Source organism: Saccopteryx leptura, chromosome 5, assembly GCF_036850995.1.
Source record: "Saccopteryx leptura isolate mSacLep1 chromosome 5, mSacLep1_pri_phased_curated, whole genome shotgun sequence".
Taxonomy (NCBI): Eukaryota; Metazoa; Chordata; class Mammalia; order Chiroptera; family Emballonuridae; genus Saccopteryx; species Saccopteryx leptura.
This window is the reverse complement of record NC_089507.1, coordinates 132,378,102-132,396,904: the sequence shown is the minus strand read 5'-3', so window position 1 is coordinate 132,396,904 and position 18,803 is coordinate 132,378,102. Positions and strand designations below refer to the sequence as shown.

The following is an 18,803-nucleotide window of genomic DNA, read 5'->3' as shown; positions in this document are numbered from 1 at the left end:
CAATACAAGCTAACACTCGCACCAAACCCAAACAAAGAAAGACAAGCGGGGCGGCCATTTTACCCGGTCTCCTGGTCGGCATGCACGCAGTTAGTGGGCAAGAGATTTCTTCCTAGGCCCCGGGAGTGGGTGCCCGTGTTGCCCCACGGAGAGGCAGGGTCAGAGGCCTTTCTGTGGGCCGAGGGCAGAGTCTCTGGGCAGCCCCAGCGCCCTGGGAAAGCCACGCATGGGAGGGAGTGAGAACTAATTCCAACGGTGGAGATTTTCCATGCCGGAGGGGGTTTCACTCAGAGGGAAACGCGGCCGGCCTCATATCCTGGTCTGCGCGCGCAGATAGTGAATGAGAGATTCCTCCGAGTGCCTCGGCAGTGCGCGTCCATGTTATCACACAGACGGGCAGAGTCAGGGGCCTTTGTGTGGGCCAAAGCGGAATCTCGGGCCACCCCAGCGCCTTGCAAAAGCCGCGCACGGGGACGGAGCGAGACTCAATTCCAACGCTGCAACTTTTCCCTGCGGTTGGGGGTTTCACTCAGAGCGTGAGACTGCTGGCCGGATATCCTGGTCTGCGCGCGCAAACAGTGAGTGAGAGTTTCCTCCAAGCGCCCCGGAAGTGGGCGCCCGCCTGTGTTACTGGACAGAGTGGCAGAGCCAGAGGTCTTTGAGTGGGCGGAAAGCCCGCCTGATTATGCTAGCAGCTCTGACTGACTGAGCCTTACCCAGAGCCCTGTGCTGAGTGGAAATAGAGTGGGGAGTTGCCAGCTCTTTGAGCCTCTTACTATCCAGGCAGAGGCAGCAGCAACCCCATAGCTGGATTATCAGGCTACTAATTGAGGAAGGAAAGACTAGGAGAAAGGCTCCAGGAACACGGACTCTCTCACTGGCGGAGCCTATAAATGCTAATGAGCCTCGACTGCCAACGAGACTAAAGCACAATACATGACATTGCCATAGAGACTTATCAACAGCAAACCTCTACCTGAGCGTGCCAAAGGGGCAGAACCCGGGGTACAGAGTCACCGACCAGGAAGAGGGAGAGAAAAGAAAAAGCAAGAAGATAACCTCTCAAAATCAAGAATAATCTGCAGACTTTATAACCTATCCCATTTTATTATATTTGTTCGTCTGTTTCTCTTATCTTCATTCTTGATACTTTTTTTCCTCCTCCAATTTGGCCGATTAACTCTCTACCGGTCTTACTCTCTCCTCTCCTTGAACTACACTACCCATAAGTGTTACATCTCCCATTATCTTTTCTCTTCTCTTCCTTTCTCTCTATGAGGGTTGCACTCCAAAACCCTTAACTCTCTCTCTCTCTCTCTCTCTCTCTCTCTCTCTCTCCTTTCTTTTTTCTTCTTTTAGTGGTTCCCTCTTTTTTTTTTTTATCTCTCTCTCTTTCTTTTCTCCCTCTATATTAGTTTCTTCCTTTCTCCTTTACATCTCCTCTCATTCAAACCTCAATAACAAACAAATTATCTTATCTGGGACTCAAACTTATGTTTGTGGCATTTTGGGGGGTTTTTACTTCACCTTTTTAACTCACTAGCAGTGCTCCCATTCCTGGCTCTCCATTTTATCTAGTTCTTGTTCCACTAAATACAATAGTAATTTTTTAATTTGTCCCCCCATTTTTCCGTTTTCCTCTTATTCCTCTCATCATAACTCTTAGACAACCAACACCTAAAAGCAAATCATTTTATTCTTGACCCAAATTTTTTCCTTATTTGCTTTTTGTGGGTCCATATGCTCTTTTTTTTTTCTTTTTTCTTTTTTTTTTTTTTTTTTTTTTCCCCTTTATTACTTTTCCCCAATTCAGGCCCTCCATCACAGGCAATGTTTGTTATAATTCACAGTTCACCACAAGATTTTCTCAAGAAAGAGGGGAGAGGAGAGGAGAGGAAAAAAGGAGGGGGGGAATAATTTCCTTTTTTTAAAATTTTTATTTTATTTTATTTTTCTTTATTTCATTATTAATTTTTTTTTAAAAAACAACTCTTTTCGATTTTTTATTATTTTTATTATTTTTAATTTTTTTTTAACTTTTTATTCTTTATTAAATCTCATTAATACTATCAACAAAACCACCCTCAAATGCCATTAAGGAAGAGAAAATCGAATATCATGGATACAAAAGAAAGAGAGGTAACACAGCTAGATGAGGAAAAATCTATGGAGAAAAAATTTAATATATTGGAAACCTTGGAGCTAAATGACAGAGAATTCAAGATAGAAATCCTAAAAATCCTCCGAGATATACAAGAAAACACAGAAAGGCAATTTAGGGAGCTCAGAAAACAACTCAATGAACACAAAGAATATATGTCCAAGGAAATTGAAACTATAAAAACAAATCAAACAGAGATGAAACACTCAATTCACGAGCTGAAAAACGAAGTAACAAGCTTAGCTAATAGAACAGGTCAGATAGAAGAGAGGATTAGTGAAATAGAAGACAAGCAACTTGAGGTACAACAGAGAGAAGAAGAAAGAGACTCAAAAATTAAAAAAAATGAGATAGCCCTACAAGAATTATCTGACTCCATCAAAAAGAATAACATAAGAATAATAGGTATATCAGAGGGAGAAGAGAGAGAGGAAATGGAATGGAGAACATACTCAAACAAATAATAGATGAGAACTTCCCAAGCCTGTGGAAAGAACTAAAGCCTCAAGTTCAAGAAGCAAACAGAACTCCAAGTTTTCTTAACCCCAACAAACCTACTCCAAGGCATATCATAATGAAATTGACACAAACCAACAGCAAAGAAAAAATTCTCAAGGCAGCCAGGGAAAAGAAGAATACAACATATAAAGGAAGGCCCATTAGATTATCATCAGATTTCTCAGCAGAAACTCTACAAGCTAGAAGAGAGTGGACCCCAATATTTAAAGTCCTGAAAGAGAGGAACTTTCAGCCACGAATACTATACCCATCAAAGCTATCCTTCAAATATGAAGGAGAAATAAAAACATTCACAGATACAGAAAAGATGAGGGAATTTATCATCAGAAAACCCCCACTCCAGGAATTACTATAGGGGGTTCTCCAATCAGATACAAAGAACAAAAAAAAAAACAGAGCCACAAGTAAAAGCTCCAAGAAGAACACAATAAAACCAAATTTAAACTGTGACAACAACAAAAAGAAAGAGGGGGAGAAGATGGAGATTAACAGTAGCAAAGGACGATGGAGTGCAAAAGTACTCACAAAATAGTTCGCTACAATGAACAGGGTAGGGACCCTTTTCATTACTCAAAGGTAACCACCATTGAAAAAACCACCACAGAAGCACATGAGATAAAAAAGATAGCAACAGAGGAAAGATGTATGGAATACAACCAAATTAAAAACAAAAGATAGAAAAACGAAAGAGAAGGATCAAACAAGACATAAAACTAACAGAAAGCAAGATATAAAATGGCAATAGGGAACTCACAAGTGTCAATAATTACACTAAATGTAAACAGATTAAACTCACCAATAAAAAGGCACAGAGTAGCAGAATGGATTAAAAAAGAAAATCCAACTGTATGCTGCCTACAGGAAACTCATCTAAGTAACAAGGATAAAAACAAATTCAAAGTGAAAAGCTGGAAAACAATACTCCAAGCAAATAACATCCAAAAAAAAGCAGGTGTAGCAATACTCATATCGGATAATGCTGACTACAAGACAGGAAAAGTACTCAGAGACAAAAATGGCCATTTCATAATGGCTAAGGGGACACTGAATCAAGAAGACATAACAATTCTTAATATATATGCACCAAACCAAGGAGCACCAAAATATATAAGACAGCTACTTATTGATCTTAAAACAAAAACTGACAAAAATACAACCATACTTGGAGACCTCAATACACCGCTGACGGCTCTAGATCGGTCATCCAAACAGAGAATCAACAAAGACATAGTGGCCTTAAACAAAACACTAGAGCACCTGGATATGATAGACATCTACAGGACATTTCATCCCAAAGTGACTGAGTATACATTTTTCTCCAGTGTACATGGATCATTCTCAAGAATTGACCATATGTTGGGCCACAAAAACAACATCAGCAAATTCAGAAAAATCGAAGTTGTACCAAGCATATTTTCTGATCATAAAGCCTTGAAATTAGAATTCAACTGCAAAAAAGAGGGAAAAAATCCAACAAATATGTGGAAACTAAACAACATACTTTTAAAAAATGAATGGGTCAAAGATGAAATAAGTGCAGAGATCAAAAGATATATACAGACTAATGAAAATGACAATACGACATATCAGAATCTATGGGATGCAGCAAAAGCAGTGATAAGAGGGAAGTTCATATCACTTCAGGCATATATGAACAAACAAGAGAGAGCCCATGTGAACCACTTAACTTCCCACCTTAAGGAACTAGAAAAAGAAGAACAAAGACCACCCAAAACCAGCCGAAGAAAGGAGATAATAAAAATCAGAGCAGAAATAAATGAATTAGAGAACAGAAAACTATAGAAAAAATTAATAGAACAAGGAGCTGGTTCTTTGAAAAGATCAACAAAATTGACAAACCCTTGGAAAGACTTACCAAGGAAAAAAGAGAAAGAACTCATATAAACAAAATCCAAAATGAAAGAGGAGAAATCACCACGGACACCGTAGATATACAAAGAATTATTGTAGAATACTATGAAAAACTTTATGCCACTAAATTCAACAACCTAGAAGAAATGGATAAATTCCTAGAACAATACAACCTTCCTAGACTGAGTCAAGAAGAAGCAGAAAGCCTAAACAGACCTATCAGTAGAGAAGAAATAGAAAAAACCATTAAAAACCTCCCCCCAAAAAAGTCCAGGCCCTGACGGCTATACCAGCAAATTTTATCAAACATTCAAAGAAGACTTGGTTCCTATTCTACTCAAAGTCTTCCAAAAAATGGAAGAAGAAGCAATACTTCCAAAAACATTTTATGAGGCCAACATAACCCTCATACCAAAACCAGGCAAGGATGGCACAAAAAAAGAAAACTACAGACCAATATCTCTAATGAATACAGATGCTAAAATACTAAACAAAATACTAGCAAATCGAATACAACAACATATTAAAAAAATAATACATCATGATCAAGTGGGATTCATCCCAGAATCTCAAGGATGGTTCAACATACGTAAAACGGTTAACGTAATACACCATATCAACAAAACAAAGAACAAAAACCACATGATCTTATCAATAGACGCAGAAAAGGCTTTCGATAAAATACAACACAATTTTATGTTTAAGACTCTCAACAAAATGGGTATAGAAGGAAAATATCTCAACATGATAAAGGCCATATATGATAAACCATCAGCTAACATCATATTGGCACAAACAATCCAATCCCTTAAATCAGGAACAAGACAGGTTGTCCACTCTCTCCACTCTCATTTAATGTGGTACTAGAGGTTCTAGCCAGAGCAATCAGACAAGACAAAGAAATAAAAGGCATCCATATCGGAAAAGAAGAAATAAAGGTATCACTTTTTGCAGATGATATGATCCTATACATCGAAAACCCCAAAGAATCCACAAAAAGACTACTGAAACAATAAGCCAATACAGTAAGGTCGCAGGATACAAAATTAACATACAGAAGTCAATAGCCTTTCTATATGCCAACAATGAAACAACTGAAAAGGAACTCAAAAGAATAATCCCCTTCACAATTGCAAAAAATAAAATAAAATACTTAGGAATAAACATAACAAAGAATGTAAAGGACTTATATAATGAAAACTATAAACCATTGTTAAGGGAAATCGAAAAAGATATAATGAGATGGAAGAATATACCTTGTTCTTGGCTAGGAAGAATAAATATAATCAAGATGGCTATATTACCCAAAGCAATATACAAATTTAATGCAATTCCCATCAAACTTCCAATGACGTTTTTTAAAGAAATAGAGCAAAAAAATCATCAGATTTATATGGAACTATAAAAAACCCCGAATAGCCAAAGCAATCCTAAAGAAAAAGAATGAAGCTGGGGGCATTACAATACCTGACTTCAAACTCTATTATAGGGCCACGACAATCCAAACAGCATGGTATTGGCAGAAAAATAGACACTCAGACCAATGGAACAGAATAGAAAGTCCAGAAATAAAACCACATATATATAGTCAAATAATTTTTGATAAAGGGGCCAACAACACACAATGGAGAAAAGAAAGCCTCTTCAATAAATGGTGCTGGGAAAACTGGAAAGCCACATGCAAAAGAATGAAACTGGACTACAGTCTCTCCCCCTGTACAAAAATTAACTCAAAATGGATCAAAGATCTAAACATAAGACCTGAAACAATTAAGTACATAGAAGAAGACATAGGTACTCAACTCATGGACCTGAGTTTTAAAGAGCATTTTATGAATTTGACTCCACAGGCAAGAGAAGTGAAGGCAAAAATTAATGAATGGGACTACATCAGACTAAGAAGTTTTTGCTCAGCAAGAGAAACTGATAACAAAATAAACAGAAAGCCAACTAAATGGGAAATGATATTTTCAAACAACAGCTCAGATAAGGGCCTAATATCCAAAATATACAAAGAACTCATAAAACTCAACAACAAACAAACAAACAATCCAATAAAAAAATGGGAAGAGGATATGAATAGACACTTCTCCCAGGAAGAAATACAAATGGCCAACAGATATATGAAAAGATGCTCATCTTCTTTAGCTATTAGAGAAATGCAAATCAAAACGGCAATGAGATACCACCTCACACCTGTCCGATTAGCTGTTATTAGCAAGACAGGTAATAGCAAATGTTGGAGAGGCTGTGGAGAAAAAGGAACCCTCATACACTGTTGGTGGGAATGTAAAGTAGTACAACCATTATGGAAGAAAGTATGGTGGTTCCTCAAAAAACTGAAAATAGAACTACCTTATGACCCAGCAATCCCTCTACTGGGTATATATCCCAAAAACTCAGAAACATTGATACGTAAAGACACATGCAGCCCCATGTTTATTGCAGCATTGTTCACAGTGGCCAGGACATGGAAACAACCAAAAAGCCCATCAATAGATGACTGGATAAAGAAGATGTGGCACATATACACTATGGAATACTACTCAGCCATAAGAAATGATGACATCGGAACATTTACAGCAAAATGGTGGGATCTTGATAACATGATACGAAGCGAAATAAGTAAATCAGAAAAAACCAGGAACTGTATTATTCCATACGTAGGTGGGACATAATAGTGAAACTAAGAGACATTGATAAGAGTGTGGTGGTTACGGGTGGGAGGGGGGAATGAGAGAGGGAAAGGGGGTGGGGAGGGGCACAAAGAAAACAAGATAGAAGGTGACAGAGGACAATCTGACTTTGGGTGGTGGGTATGCAACATAATTGAACGACAAGATAACCTGGACTTGTTATCTTTGAATATATGTATCCTGATTTATTGATGTCACCCCATTAAAAAATAAAATTATTAAAAAAAAAAAATAGTTACTTTGTTGCCAGACATCATTATTCTGGCTGATCTTTTTTGTTAAACTATTCAACAAATATTTAGTGAGAAGAAAAAAACAACTATGTGCCAAACACTAAATTAGGCCATGTTTGGTGCAGTTCTAGATAAGTCATAGCCTTCAAGAAAGTAACAATTTAATTGAAGGAGTGACAAGGATTCTTTACTCTGAACTTTTCAACTAGGCCTCAACTTTTGGACTTCCATGTTGGTCTCTGCAGTGTTCTATTTTAGCAAAAACCCTGCTGAGTCACTTTAAATAAAAACCCCACCCTCCATATTTGATCACCCTTGCTATCTGATCAGGTTCCTTATTCCCCACTCCCACCCCAGGTGATGTCTGATCACATCAGCCTGCCTTTAAGCAAGAATCCTGTTAGCGGTGTTTAGCCCGAACCTTTTTCCCCTGACTGTTTCCTCTTAGGAGTGTTTCATCCACTGACCCCCTCACCCACTCCTGCTCCTTGTCTGTAAAGTCCAACTCTCCCGTGCTGTATTTGCAGGTAAGTGCCCCCACTGCCAAAACGCAGTGCAGTGTGGTCCCTACCCTCATGCCCCCTTGAATAAAATCTTCACTACCATGCTTTCACAAACTTCATGAATAATATTTTTCTTTAACAGTTTGAACATTATTGTTTTTCTTTCAAGGAAGCAGATATAACTACTAATGTAAGCTAGAACAAAGTAAATGATAAAATAATGGCCGAAGCACAATGCCCTGAGAATGAATGTGCTAGGATGATTGACTCCACCTGGTAGAGGCCTGATGAAGGATTCGGCTTTTGAACTAAGTCTTTAGAGGTGGGAGAAGAGGGGAAGCCTGAGATACAGGAAAGAGAGAGATTTCATTCTCAGTGGACAGCTTGAGGAATGGCATGGAGGCCGAAAGGTGATGATTTGTTTAGAAAGTAACTCAGATGTGACTAGAAGATGGGCTCTTGAAGAATGTAGGAAAAGATCAGACTAAAAATGTAGGTGATGGAGCCTACAGAACACCATGCTAGAGAATGGACCTTTATTCTCTTAGATAACTAGCAGAAGTCTTTGAGAATAAATGTAACATGATTTGACCCTCATTTCAGGAAAATTTTGGTTACAATATAAATTAAGTATTAGAAAATAGACATAGAAAGACATTTAGCAGCTGAAACAGCAGTAACCCAGGCAAGAAATGTTCAATTCAAGAAAGTAGGATGGTGAATAGGATTGGCAAAGGATAGAAAATTCCGGAGACATCTGGTAAAATCCAAACTATCTGGTAGCTGGTAGAAGGAGCAGCTTAGCACTGCCAGAAATGTAGCCTCAGTAATGGAAAGGATTGAAGAGGAAGGTGTGAGGTGAAACCTGCAGTGGTGTTTTCCAGGATAAAACTGGAAGAGCTGGCTGCCATCCATTGACAGGCTACTATCCATACTATCACAGAGCTCCTTGCAAACATTAACTCAAATCATTCTCTTTGCAGAGGACAGGTGACATGCCCAAGGTCATATCACAGTTTGGTAAATGCCACAGCTATGACTCACAGCCCAGCTGTCTGATTATAAACTATGCTCCTAGCCACTCTGATATGCTTGTTCATTTTCAAGTTTGTTTTGAAACTTAGAATCAAGAATAAACTAATCCAGAGCAGGAACAAAACCTTGTATTTCTTTCTTTTCTTTTCTTTTTTTTTTTTTTGCATTTTTCTGAAGCTGGAAACAGGGAGAGATAGTCAGACAGACTCCCGCATGCGCCCAACCGGGATTCACCCGGCACACCCACCATGGGGCAACGCTCTGCCCACCAGGGGGCGATGCTCTGCCCATCCTGGGCGTCGCCATGTTGTGACCAGAGCCACTCTAGCGCCTGAGGCAGAGGCCACAGAGCCATCCCCAGCACCTGGGCCATCTTTGCTCCAATGGAGCCTTGGCTGAGGGAGGGGAAGAGAGAGACAGAGAGGAAGGCGTAGCGGAGGGGTGGAGAAGCAAATGGGCGCTTCTGTGTGCTCTGGCCGGAAACCCAAGTCCTCCACACGCTAGGCCAATGCTCTACCGCTGAGCCAACCGGCCAGAGCCAAAACCTTGTATTTCTTTGCACCACTCACACCACCAAGCTCATGCTATGTATTCAATAAATACTTGCTTCACTGATTTTGTGTTGGAGCTGGGCACTAGAGGGCATCATTAAGACACAGAACAAAAGGTTCCTAATTCCTTTTTAAAATTTTTTAAAAAATCACTTATGCTTTCTTATTCCTTCTACACAAATATGGTGTTTTGAAACATTTTGTTAGAAGGAAATTGTTTTGTTAAAGATAATGATTGTGTTTGCTATTTTAATTAATCCAGATTCCACCAACCAAACCTCAAAATCAAACAGATCAGTGCTGTCATATTGAGTTGATACAGTTCTAGGCAACAGAAATGAAATACCATGTTTAAGCTGGTCTGTGCAGCCTAAAGTGGAGTGAGGGCTTCCAGGACTAACTTCATAGATTCCTAGGACCTGGGGTCCATGGGCATAAGACTAGCAAGTATTTATTGAGCTTCTACTGGGAACCAGGGACTTACCTTATAACCACATCCACATTTTATAGGAGGGCTACTTTTGGGAGGTAATCTAAGTCATGAGAGTTGGGCCCCTATAATGAGATTAGTGTCCTTTTCAAAAGAAACCAGAGAGCTTGCCTTTTCTCTCCCTCTAGAGGTCGTATGAACTAACAGGAAGATGGTGGCCACTTACAAGCCAAAAAAATAAAATCTATCTTGCTAGCAATTTGATCTTGGTCTTCAGCTTCCAGAACTGTGAAAAATAAGTTTCTGTTTTTTAACTACCCAGTTTGTATTACTTTGTTATGTGTCTCAAGCCAACTAACACACAGGATTATCTCCTTTCAATGAAGGCAGTGATGCCTGTAGGTCACCTAGTTTACCGGGACACAGTGATTTTATTAACGTATCTGATTTACATTAATAAATCAGATTATCATCTGATTGAGACCTGGGATGTGAAAGCCAGGTTGAAGTTCTCTCACCTCTCATCACATGCGGAGGAGGGGTGGCCTCGAGAACGGGAGCTGCTTTCGCAGGCATTGGGATTCTTGCCGTTGGTGAAGGGTTGGCCCAAGATGGGAGTGAGGTTGGAGCAACTCTGCTGCCATAATACAGGGCACCTGGGTAGAAAAACCTATATCCATTAGTTTCCACATTTACTTTTCCATGTAAGTTGCTTACAATTTCAAGAACTATGCAGACCCCAGACGTTCTCGGCTAAGGTTTCCACCTATTATTTGTATTCCTGAGATCTCTCTCCTGTGGCTCCCTCTGTGGTGATGCTGTGGGCCTGCTGTTCTCCACAGAGTCTGGGACCTGGGCTGAGGTCTGCAGCAGAAGGAGCGGCCCTGCAGAGTTGGTGAAGAGCCTCATCCCTTCAGCACTGGCCAGGCAGAAAAGGTGTGGTGCAGCCCCTGGAGAAATCCCAGGTTAGGGCCGGCATCTTCCTGATGCATTTCTATTCACTCACCAAAAAGCAATCTGAGCAACGTCTTTCAAAGACGTTCCCCTACTGGTTACAAAAAGTTCACTTTGCTTTCTGATACTCAGTCTTTTTTCTTGTCTTTGAGAAATAAATGCTTGTTTACCTACACATTTTATTTAGGTGATACAATGTCACCTAGATACTCCAGTTTATATTTATGCCAGATAAATTAGCTGTGAGGCCCCAGCCTAAGGTAACTAGGAGGTCAGAAGTCAGAGTTCCTTGAATCCTGGGCCACTCTGGTAGAGCTGGCATCTCACTTGAACAAGACTAAAAATTCAGAAACATTCCCTTGAGTGTATACAGGTCATTTTCAAGACTGTGTTTCAACAATCCTTAAGAAAGAGAGGAAGAGAATGGGACAATAGACCATGGTCTTCTAAACTTGGGCAAAGAACCCTTGGGTGTATACCTCAGGACTTCCCGTGGGACACAGAGATCATGGATAATATTTAAGGCAATCTCTGGGTTCCCAGATTCCACATACACTCTTTCCTCAGAACACCACTTTCTCCTAGTTTATAAGTAGAAGCCATGCTCTCTCCCTGCTGCCTCTCACCAAAAACCTCCCAGAAACCAGAGTCCTATTGAAAATTGGTGTAATGCCAGAAAGCAGGATGACTCCAGTGACTGGGAAACAATTCTGTTTGCAAATTAGATGGTTCTAATTCTTTACTTGCAACAAAATTGGAGTAGGGCTCAACCTGTCATCTAATAGGTCATTATTAATAATATTTGAATAGTATGTCCATATGTGAGTTTTGTTGTGTAATTTCAAAGAAGTTCAGGTGAGTGAATGACATGACCAAAATCAAGTGCTTTTTATTCCTATCTGCTTATCATTGTCAACAAGGTTTATCAGGACTTATGCTTATAAAACACTTTTTTAAAAAGCAGAGTTGATGTTAAATATTGTCTCTTTCAATCTACTAATAAATAACATTTACCCATAGATATATGAAAAATAGACTCAGCCACATTTTTCTCATTAAAAGATAATTTCCAAGAAAATGGCACATCTTATGTATATCAAAATTTATAATATATTTATCTTATTTTGATGAAATGTCTACCCATAGTAATTTTCATAAAACTCAATCTAGAAGAAAACTTTGAACACTCAGAATCTTATGATCATGAAATTGAAAAAAAATTAATTTGTATATGTATTTTTCTTGCAGAAGAGAAGGATGATTAATAAAAAACTTTTAAGCATAAAAATATATTATGTTAGGATATGATTCTGCCAGAAAAGTGGAATATAAGTTCAACTAGAAAAAAAGAACAATAAATAATTTTTAATGAAAACAGAATTTATGTATTTTTAAATGGATGATGGATGATAAGTATCAAATCAGGCATTTCATTTCATTGTATACACTTAGAAGAGTTATATCACAGTTTCATTTTAAAAGCTCAATTTTTATACTATGCCAGATATTAAATATGTTGCAGGTACTTAAATAAGATGAAAAAGTGTAATGTTGATTATTTATTTATTTATTTCTTCTTTTCTTAATGAGAGGAGAGGAGATAGAGAAACCGACTTCCACATGCACTCCACAGGCAACCCCCATCTGGGGCCAATGCTTTGCCCATTGTGGGCCATGCTCGCAAGCAAGCTATTTTTAGTGCCTGAGGTAGAGGCTCCATGGAGCCATCCTCAGTGCCCAGGGCTGATGCACTCGAACCAATCAAGCCATGGCTGTGAGAGGAGAAGAAAGAGAGAAATAGAGACAGCGAGATGGAGGGGTGGAGAAGCAGATGGTTGCTTCTCTTGTGTACCCTGACCAGTAATTGAACCCAGGACATCCACACTCTTGGCTGACACTCTACCACTGAGCCAACCAGCCAGGGCTAATGTTGACTTTGTAAATGTATAAAGGGGTACATAATTTTTCTCAATTCTTTTGGAAAACGTGAGTAAAAATGTTCAAAAATCATAGCAATAAACTGTTCTGAAAGTAAATTGACAGGATGAGCTTGGCATGAGGGAATACAGGCCTGGGAGCTAGAGGTGGACCAGGATGGGGAAGGAACAAGGGTTCAAGGACTGCGACTGAGCCTACCAAAGTTGACCCATAAAGTTTCTCCACCAGCTTGAAACACTGACCTGAGCAGCAGGAATGGTCTTGCGGAGGGGAGTCAGCCAGCATGCGCTCATCCCCAGCTTCATTCTCAATCACCATGGCAGTGAGTGGGGTGACTATGTGATGTTCCAGTGACATCTGCAGGATCGTTTTTGTAATTTTCCTTTTGACAGCAGCTGTAGGAGCCAAGCTTCTGTATTCAAGAAATAGATACATTACAGAGCGTCACTTTATTTAAGTCTGAGTTAAAGTCCCACAACCCCACCACTTCCAGTGTCCAACCAGGACCCTGGGGGCCACAAGAGAAAATAGAACTAACTTAGTATTTTATCTAGTCATGCAGTACTAAAGAATTTTTAAATAGACGTGATGGGTTTGGACAAATGCATAATGACATGTATCTAACATTCTAGGATCATACAAAGTAGCTTCACTGCCCTAACAATCTCCCTGTTCTACCTGTTCATCCTCCACCTCCCAACCCCCAGCAACCAGTGACCTGTTTTACAGGGATTGTTTTTTTTAAAAAATCAGTACTTAACTTTGGCAGCAATTTGCTATCTTTAAATACAACCACTGTGCTTCTGTAAAGGGGAAGAAATATTTTTCATTCATTTCAAAGCCACAGTTTACAGCCATGTCTGTTTTATAACTTTATTGACATCATGGATTGTCTCTGAGTAGATAGTTATATTAATTCTAGTTCAGAGGACCCTGTTTCATCTTTCTGAAAATCTGATAGAATTAAGTGGAGTGGGCTCGAGAATGGCAGTTTTCTTATCCAAAACCTGTACGTAACTCTGAAGTGGGTGGTCAAAGAATCATCCGTTACTCTAGAAATATAATTTTACATTGGAAGGTTTCAATGCAGGTCAGCTGAGAAGCCAGAGATGAAACGGATGGCTGTTAGGGAGCCCCTCCTTATGTGACATTGTAATTACATCATAGATTTCTCTTTGGACAATAACCTGTTCAATCACAGACAAAATTAATTGATGGTGATTGATATCTGAACAGTGACTTCTGCTGGAGGTGGTGGTGGAGGTTGAGTGGGAAGGAAAACAAGGTAACCTTAAGAGATGAAAGAAATCTTTTATATCTGGATCTGAGTGCTGATTACATAGGTAATGAACAGGAAAACGTGTTAAACTATACACTTACAATCAGTGCACTTTACTGCATATATGTTAAACCTCAAAAACAAAACAAGGGTCAACTCAGCTTTACTTAAAGGGCTTGAAACCAGTGGAAATTAATAATCCAAACCCTCTAATAATTTTCTGCCTTCTTGGTTCTAATCTTTTTGTGTATTAACTCAAATATACAAGACAGATCTTCCAGTTTTGCAAATCCCTGTGGTGTGTGCACTTCTTACCGCTCAGCTAGAAGTTGGTTGATTGTCAGGTAGGCCCACAATTTCCTGGTGAAATCAGGATCTGCATGTTTGTCTCTTGATAGAAAATCCTCCAAGTCGTCCATTTGGGCCAGCGTCTCCAAGACTAACTCCGTGTTGGCCTGGACGATGCAAGGTTCAAAGATACCAGGGGAGCAGAATTATAGTTAATCAATTTGCATTTTTTACATCTACTACCGTGAGTGAACCCAGGTATTACCCAACTTTGAGGGGAATGAAAAGTAATTCAAAAGAATTTAAAAGAAGGAAGTTAGGTGCATACTTCCGGAGTTTGTGATAGGTCTGGGTTAAAAATGGTAAGGATTTACACAATAGGAAGATGGCATGGATGTTCTCATGCCTTCCATTTCACTATTGCTTTCATTTTACATACATGGTTCTTGAATGCAGTGTTAGCCTGTTAATATGCAGGATGGAGTGTATCTAAAAGGGATCTGTTAGTATTTATAGAATAAGCAGATAAGCCCAAGTACCGAAGTTGCGGTGATAATGCTCTGTAATTGCTCTGTTTTTTCAGGGTCAAATTTTCCTGCCACCACGATCTCTGAACCTCCAAAATAGTTATGGAAACTGTTCTGAGTGACATCCATTACTGACATAGGTGGATAGTTAAACTGAATGTTCCGGAGCAATGGAGTGGATACCTGGTTGTAGAATTTCTATAATTCATTAAAAAAAAAACCAAGAAATTATTATTTTCATAGGACTTTATAGAGCTAAACCATTTTTCTCTGAGATTCTTCAAATGTTTAACAGATGACTCTTGCTCTCACAGGATCTCTGTGGAAAGCTATGGGACAAGGAAATTTCTCATAATTATCAAACAAACAGACACATATAGAAGACAAAGGCTTGTTAAGAGTATTACTACTGACTTCAGAGCCCAGCATTTTTCCCCTTTTATGACCGTATCAACAGCTAATGGGTACTCATAATCAGAAAAGTCAGCTAGGTTGATATTCCCAAATTAAAACTTATCCCTATCTGTCCCCAAACTTAACTATGTCCTCCCCCTGAGCTGTCTGGCCCTTCATTGATCTATGATACCTGGTCCTGGCAGAGGGTGGGGTAAACTATGTTCTTCTCCTACACCTTTTCCTTGTCCATTTAATTAAAATAAACATGTAATTCATATTCCTTCTATTTAAGGAAACGTATAGCCTAAAGCTTGATCTGTGTTACATCATAAAAAGTTGATATCTGCCTGACCAGGCAGTGGTGCAGTGGACAGAGCATTGGCCTGGGACACTGAGGACACAGGTTCACAACCCTGAGGTTGAGGTTGCCGACTTGAAGGTGGGCTCATCTGCCTTGAGTGAGGGGTCACCGGCTTGAGCATGGGATCATAGACTTGACCCTGTAGTTGCTGGCTTGAGCCCAAATGTCACTGACTTGAATCCCAAGGTCGCTGGCTTGAGCAAGGGGTCACTGGCTCAACCGGAGCCCCCACATCAAGGCACATATGAAAAATCAATCAACGAACAACTAAGGTGCTGCAACTATGAGTTGATGCTTCTCATCTCTCTCCCTTCCTGTCTGTCTGTCCCTATCGGTCCACCCTCCCCTCAATCAAGCTCACTAAAAAAAAAAAAAGTTGACATCTAAGATGCTAGTATATTTTAAGAGAAAACATGACCATGCTAGCAAGGAGTACCAACTGCTCAGCAAGGCTAGAGAGTCATGAGATGCTCTTTTAGTACCTTGGAAAACTTGTTCAGGGATTAGGGAAGTGCCCATCGGCCTACTGCTTCTCACCTCACTGTTAGTGCAGATGGATAGGTAGGGTGGAGTGCATGAGAAAAGAATGAACACTCTCTTTATTCTTGCAGACAAATAAGCTGAAATAATAATTTTCACTTAAATTTAGCCATCTTCTTTTAGGTATCAGATACTAGTAGTTGAATGATTTTTGAGTGAAGAAAAAAAAAAATAGAACAGAAAAAAATGTTACCTTGAGCTGGAAAGAAGTGTCCTGATTTCCATAAATTCTTTGAGCAATTCCACGGTTTTCATTGGATAGTCTCTTCAAAAAATCATAATCAACATCAAATCCTATCCCCAAACTGAACAAGGAGATGTTGTCTCGTATGTGCTGCTTCACATTTTTCTGAATTTTTGACAACTTCAGTTCACCTAAAGTGATGACAGAAAGGAAAGAAATGAGGAGGCAATGTTAAACAGTTTTGGGGAAACACATGGAGAAAAGTTTAGCAAAATTTGTCAAAGTTAGAAACTCACTCTTTGATCCAGTGACTCAATTACTAAGATTTTTTCTTATAGATGTACTCGTTCATGTTGAAGTGAAATATGGGCATTGGTATTAAGTAACATAATTGGAAATAGCTACATATTAGAAACAAATGTACACCAATAAGAGAGATTGGTTAAATTATGGTACATTCAAATTATGAAATACTATACCATTATTAAAAAGAACAAGACAACTCTATGTATTATTTTGAATAATCTCTGACAAATTTTAAAGGGGAAAACAATGTAATAATTGTTATATGTAGGATGTATTTGTGTATACATGCATACACACACATATATATATGCATGTATATGTGTATGTATATATGTGTGTGTATACATATTCACATATATGTGTGTGTATATATATGTAGATACAGTATACAGACATGCATAAAATATTTCTGGAAAGATACACAGGAAGTTGCTATAGGCGAATGCCTCCGGGGACAGGAACTAGATGGTTGATGGACAGGAGTGAGAAACAGACTTAATTTTTTAATATATTTTCTTTTCTTCCTTAATCTGATCCAAGGAGGAAAAAACACTGAATCGACAGTAAATACAGAACAACTGCCATTCTTGTTTCACCATTTATAAAATGGTTGCTCTTCGTCTTTCTAAAACTCAAGACGCCATTGTCATGATCGCATCCCTGGTTTCCTCCCACTGAGCTGTCTGGCCCAGGTTAGATACAGTCCTTGTCCACATGACAGATAGCAACACAGTCTAGCACTCACTCTTACTTATATTTGTCAGTGTAAAGAGACAAATAAAATAAATAAAAATAGCAGGACATGATAGAAGCAGGGAGATGTTGAACTATTTTGTGCATAAGAAAAATGCTTAACATACAGGGTGTGTCGGATAGAAGTAATTTCTTTGGTTGTGGTGAGGACCTGGGGGAAGTGTGGAGAACAACAAAGATACATTACTGCTCTGGCTGGTTGGCTCAGCGGTAGAGTGTCGGCCTAGTGTGCGGAGGACCCAGGTTCGATTCCCGGCCAGGGCACACAGGAGAAGCGCCCATTTGCTTCTCCACCCCTCCGCCACGCTTTCCTCTCTGTCTCTCTCTTCCCCTCCCGCAGCCAAGGCTCCAGTGGAGCAAAGATGGCCCGGGCGCTGGGGATGGCTCTGTGGTCTCTGCCTCAGGCGCTAGAGTGGCTCTGGTCGCAACATGGCGACGCCAAGGATGGGCAGAGCATCGCCCCCTGGTGGGCAGAGCGTCGCCCCTGGTGGGCGTGCCGGGTGGATCCCGGTCGGGCGCATGCGGGAGTCTGTCTGACTATCTCTCCCTGTTTCCAGCTTCAGAAAAATGAAGAAAAAAAAAAAAAAGATACATTACTGAGGACTCCACAGGAACAGCTGGAGTCCTGGGACCCATTCTCATCACACACACTCCTGTTCACCATGTCCTATACCTTAAGTTGAGGAAAGAAATGCATTTTACTAGCAATTGTCATAGCATACAGTTCAGATTAAAATTAAAGTTCCCCCGCATTGCAGACGTGACAATCAAGGGCATCACTAAAAATTGTCTGGGAACTGGTTTCAGCAGGATGTTTCAGGGTCAAAGGAAGTCTGTTTTGTAAGAAGGGTGGCTTTAAAAATGGTTTAGAAACTCAGCCCACTGCCATTAGATGTCCCACAGTAAACGAATCATGTTCCCAAGAAATGACAGTAAAAAATATTTGTACTAGAAAATTCAAGAACCACTTGCCTACTGTTGGATCGCCGTCAGAAACCAAAATGATTAGAGATACTGAGTTGGGGTCCAGCATTCCCAAGTTATTGGCTTCATTCAAAATAAAGATGGCCCGCAAGAGCGCCTCGTTGATATTTGTGCCTGATAAAATAATATAACGTGCTTGTTCTGTTATATGCTCTTTCTTTGCACAGAAACAATCCCATCTAGAATTCAGTTTCATCTGTCTGGTAATTACTCAAGAATAATTTAGAAAAGAGACTAGATGTATTATAGAATTGCAAACCTGAATCCTATAAAATTTTATTAACCAATGTCAC

General features: G+C 39.6%; 1 protein-coding gene across 2 annotated transcripts in view; it reads right to left on the bottom strand.

Annotated features, from left to right (window-relative positions):
- ITIH2 (inter-alpha-trypsin inhibitor heavy chain 2) overlaps window positions 1-18,803 on the bottom strand; it is a 44,571-nt gene that overhangs the window by 5,472 nt on the left and 20,296 nt on the right. For both annotated transcript variants that reach the window (XM_066384901.1, XM_066384900.1), the window contains exons 11-16: window positions 18,499-18,624; window positions 16,477-16,658; window positions 14,999-15,184; window positions 14,487-14,626; window positions 13,135-13,304; window positions 10,519-10,656 (exon numbers count right to left, since the gene is read on the bottom strand). In XM_066384901.1, the coding sequence (XP_066240998.1) occupies window positions 10,519-10,656; window positions 13,135-13,304; window positions 14,487-14,626; window positions 14,999-15,184; window positions 16,477-16,658; window positions 18,499-18,624 (942 nt within the window). The remainder of the gene's footprint in view (window positions 1-10,518; window positions 10,657-13,134; window positions 13,305-14,486; window positions 14,627-14,998; window positions 15,185-16,476; window positions 16,659-18,498; window positions 18,625-18,803) is intronic.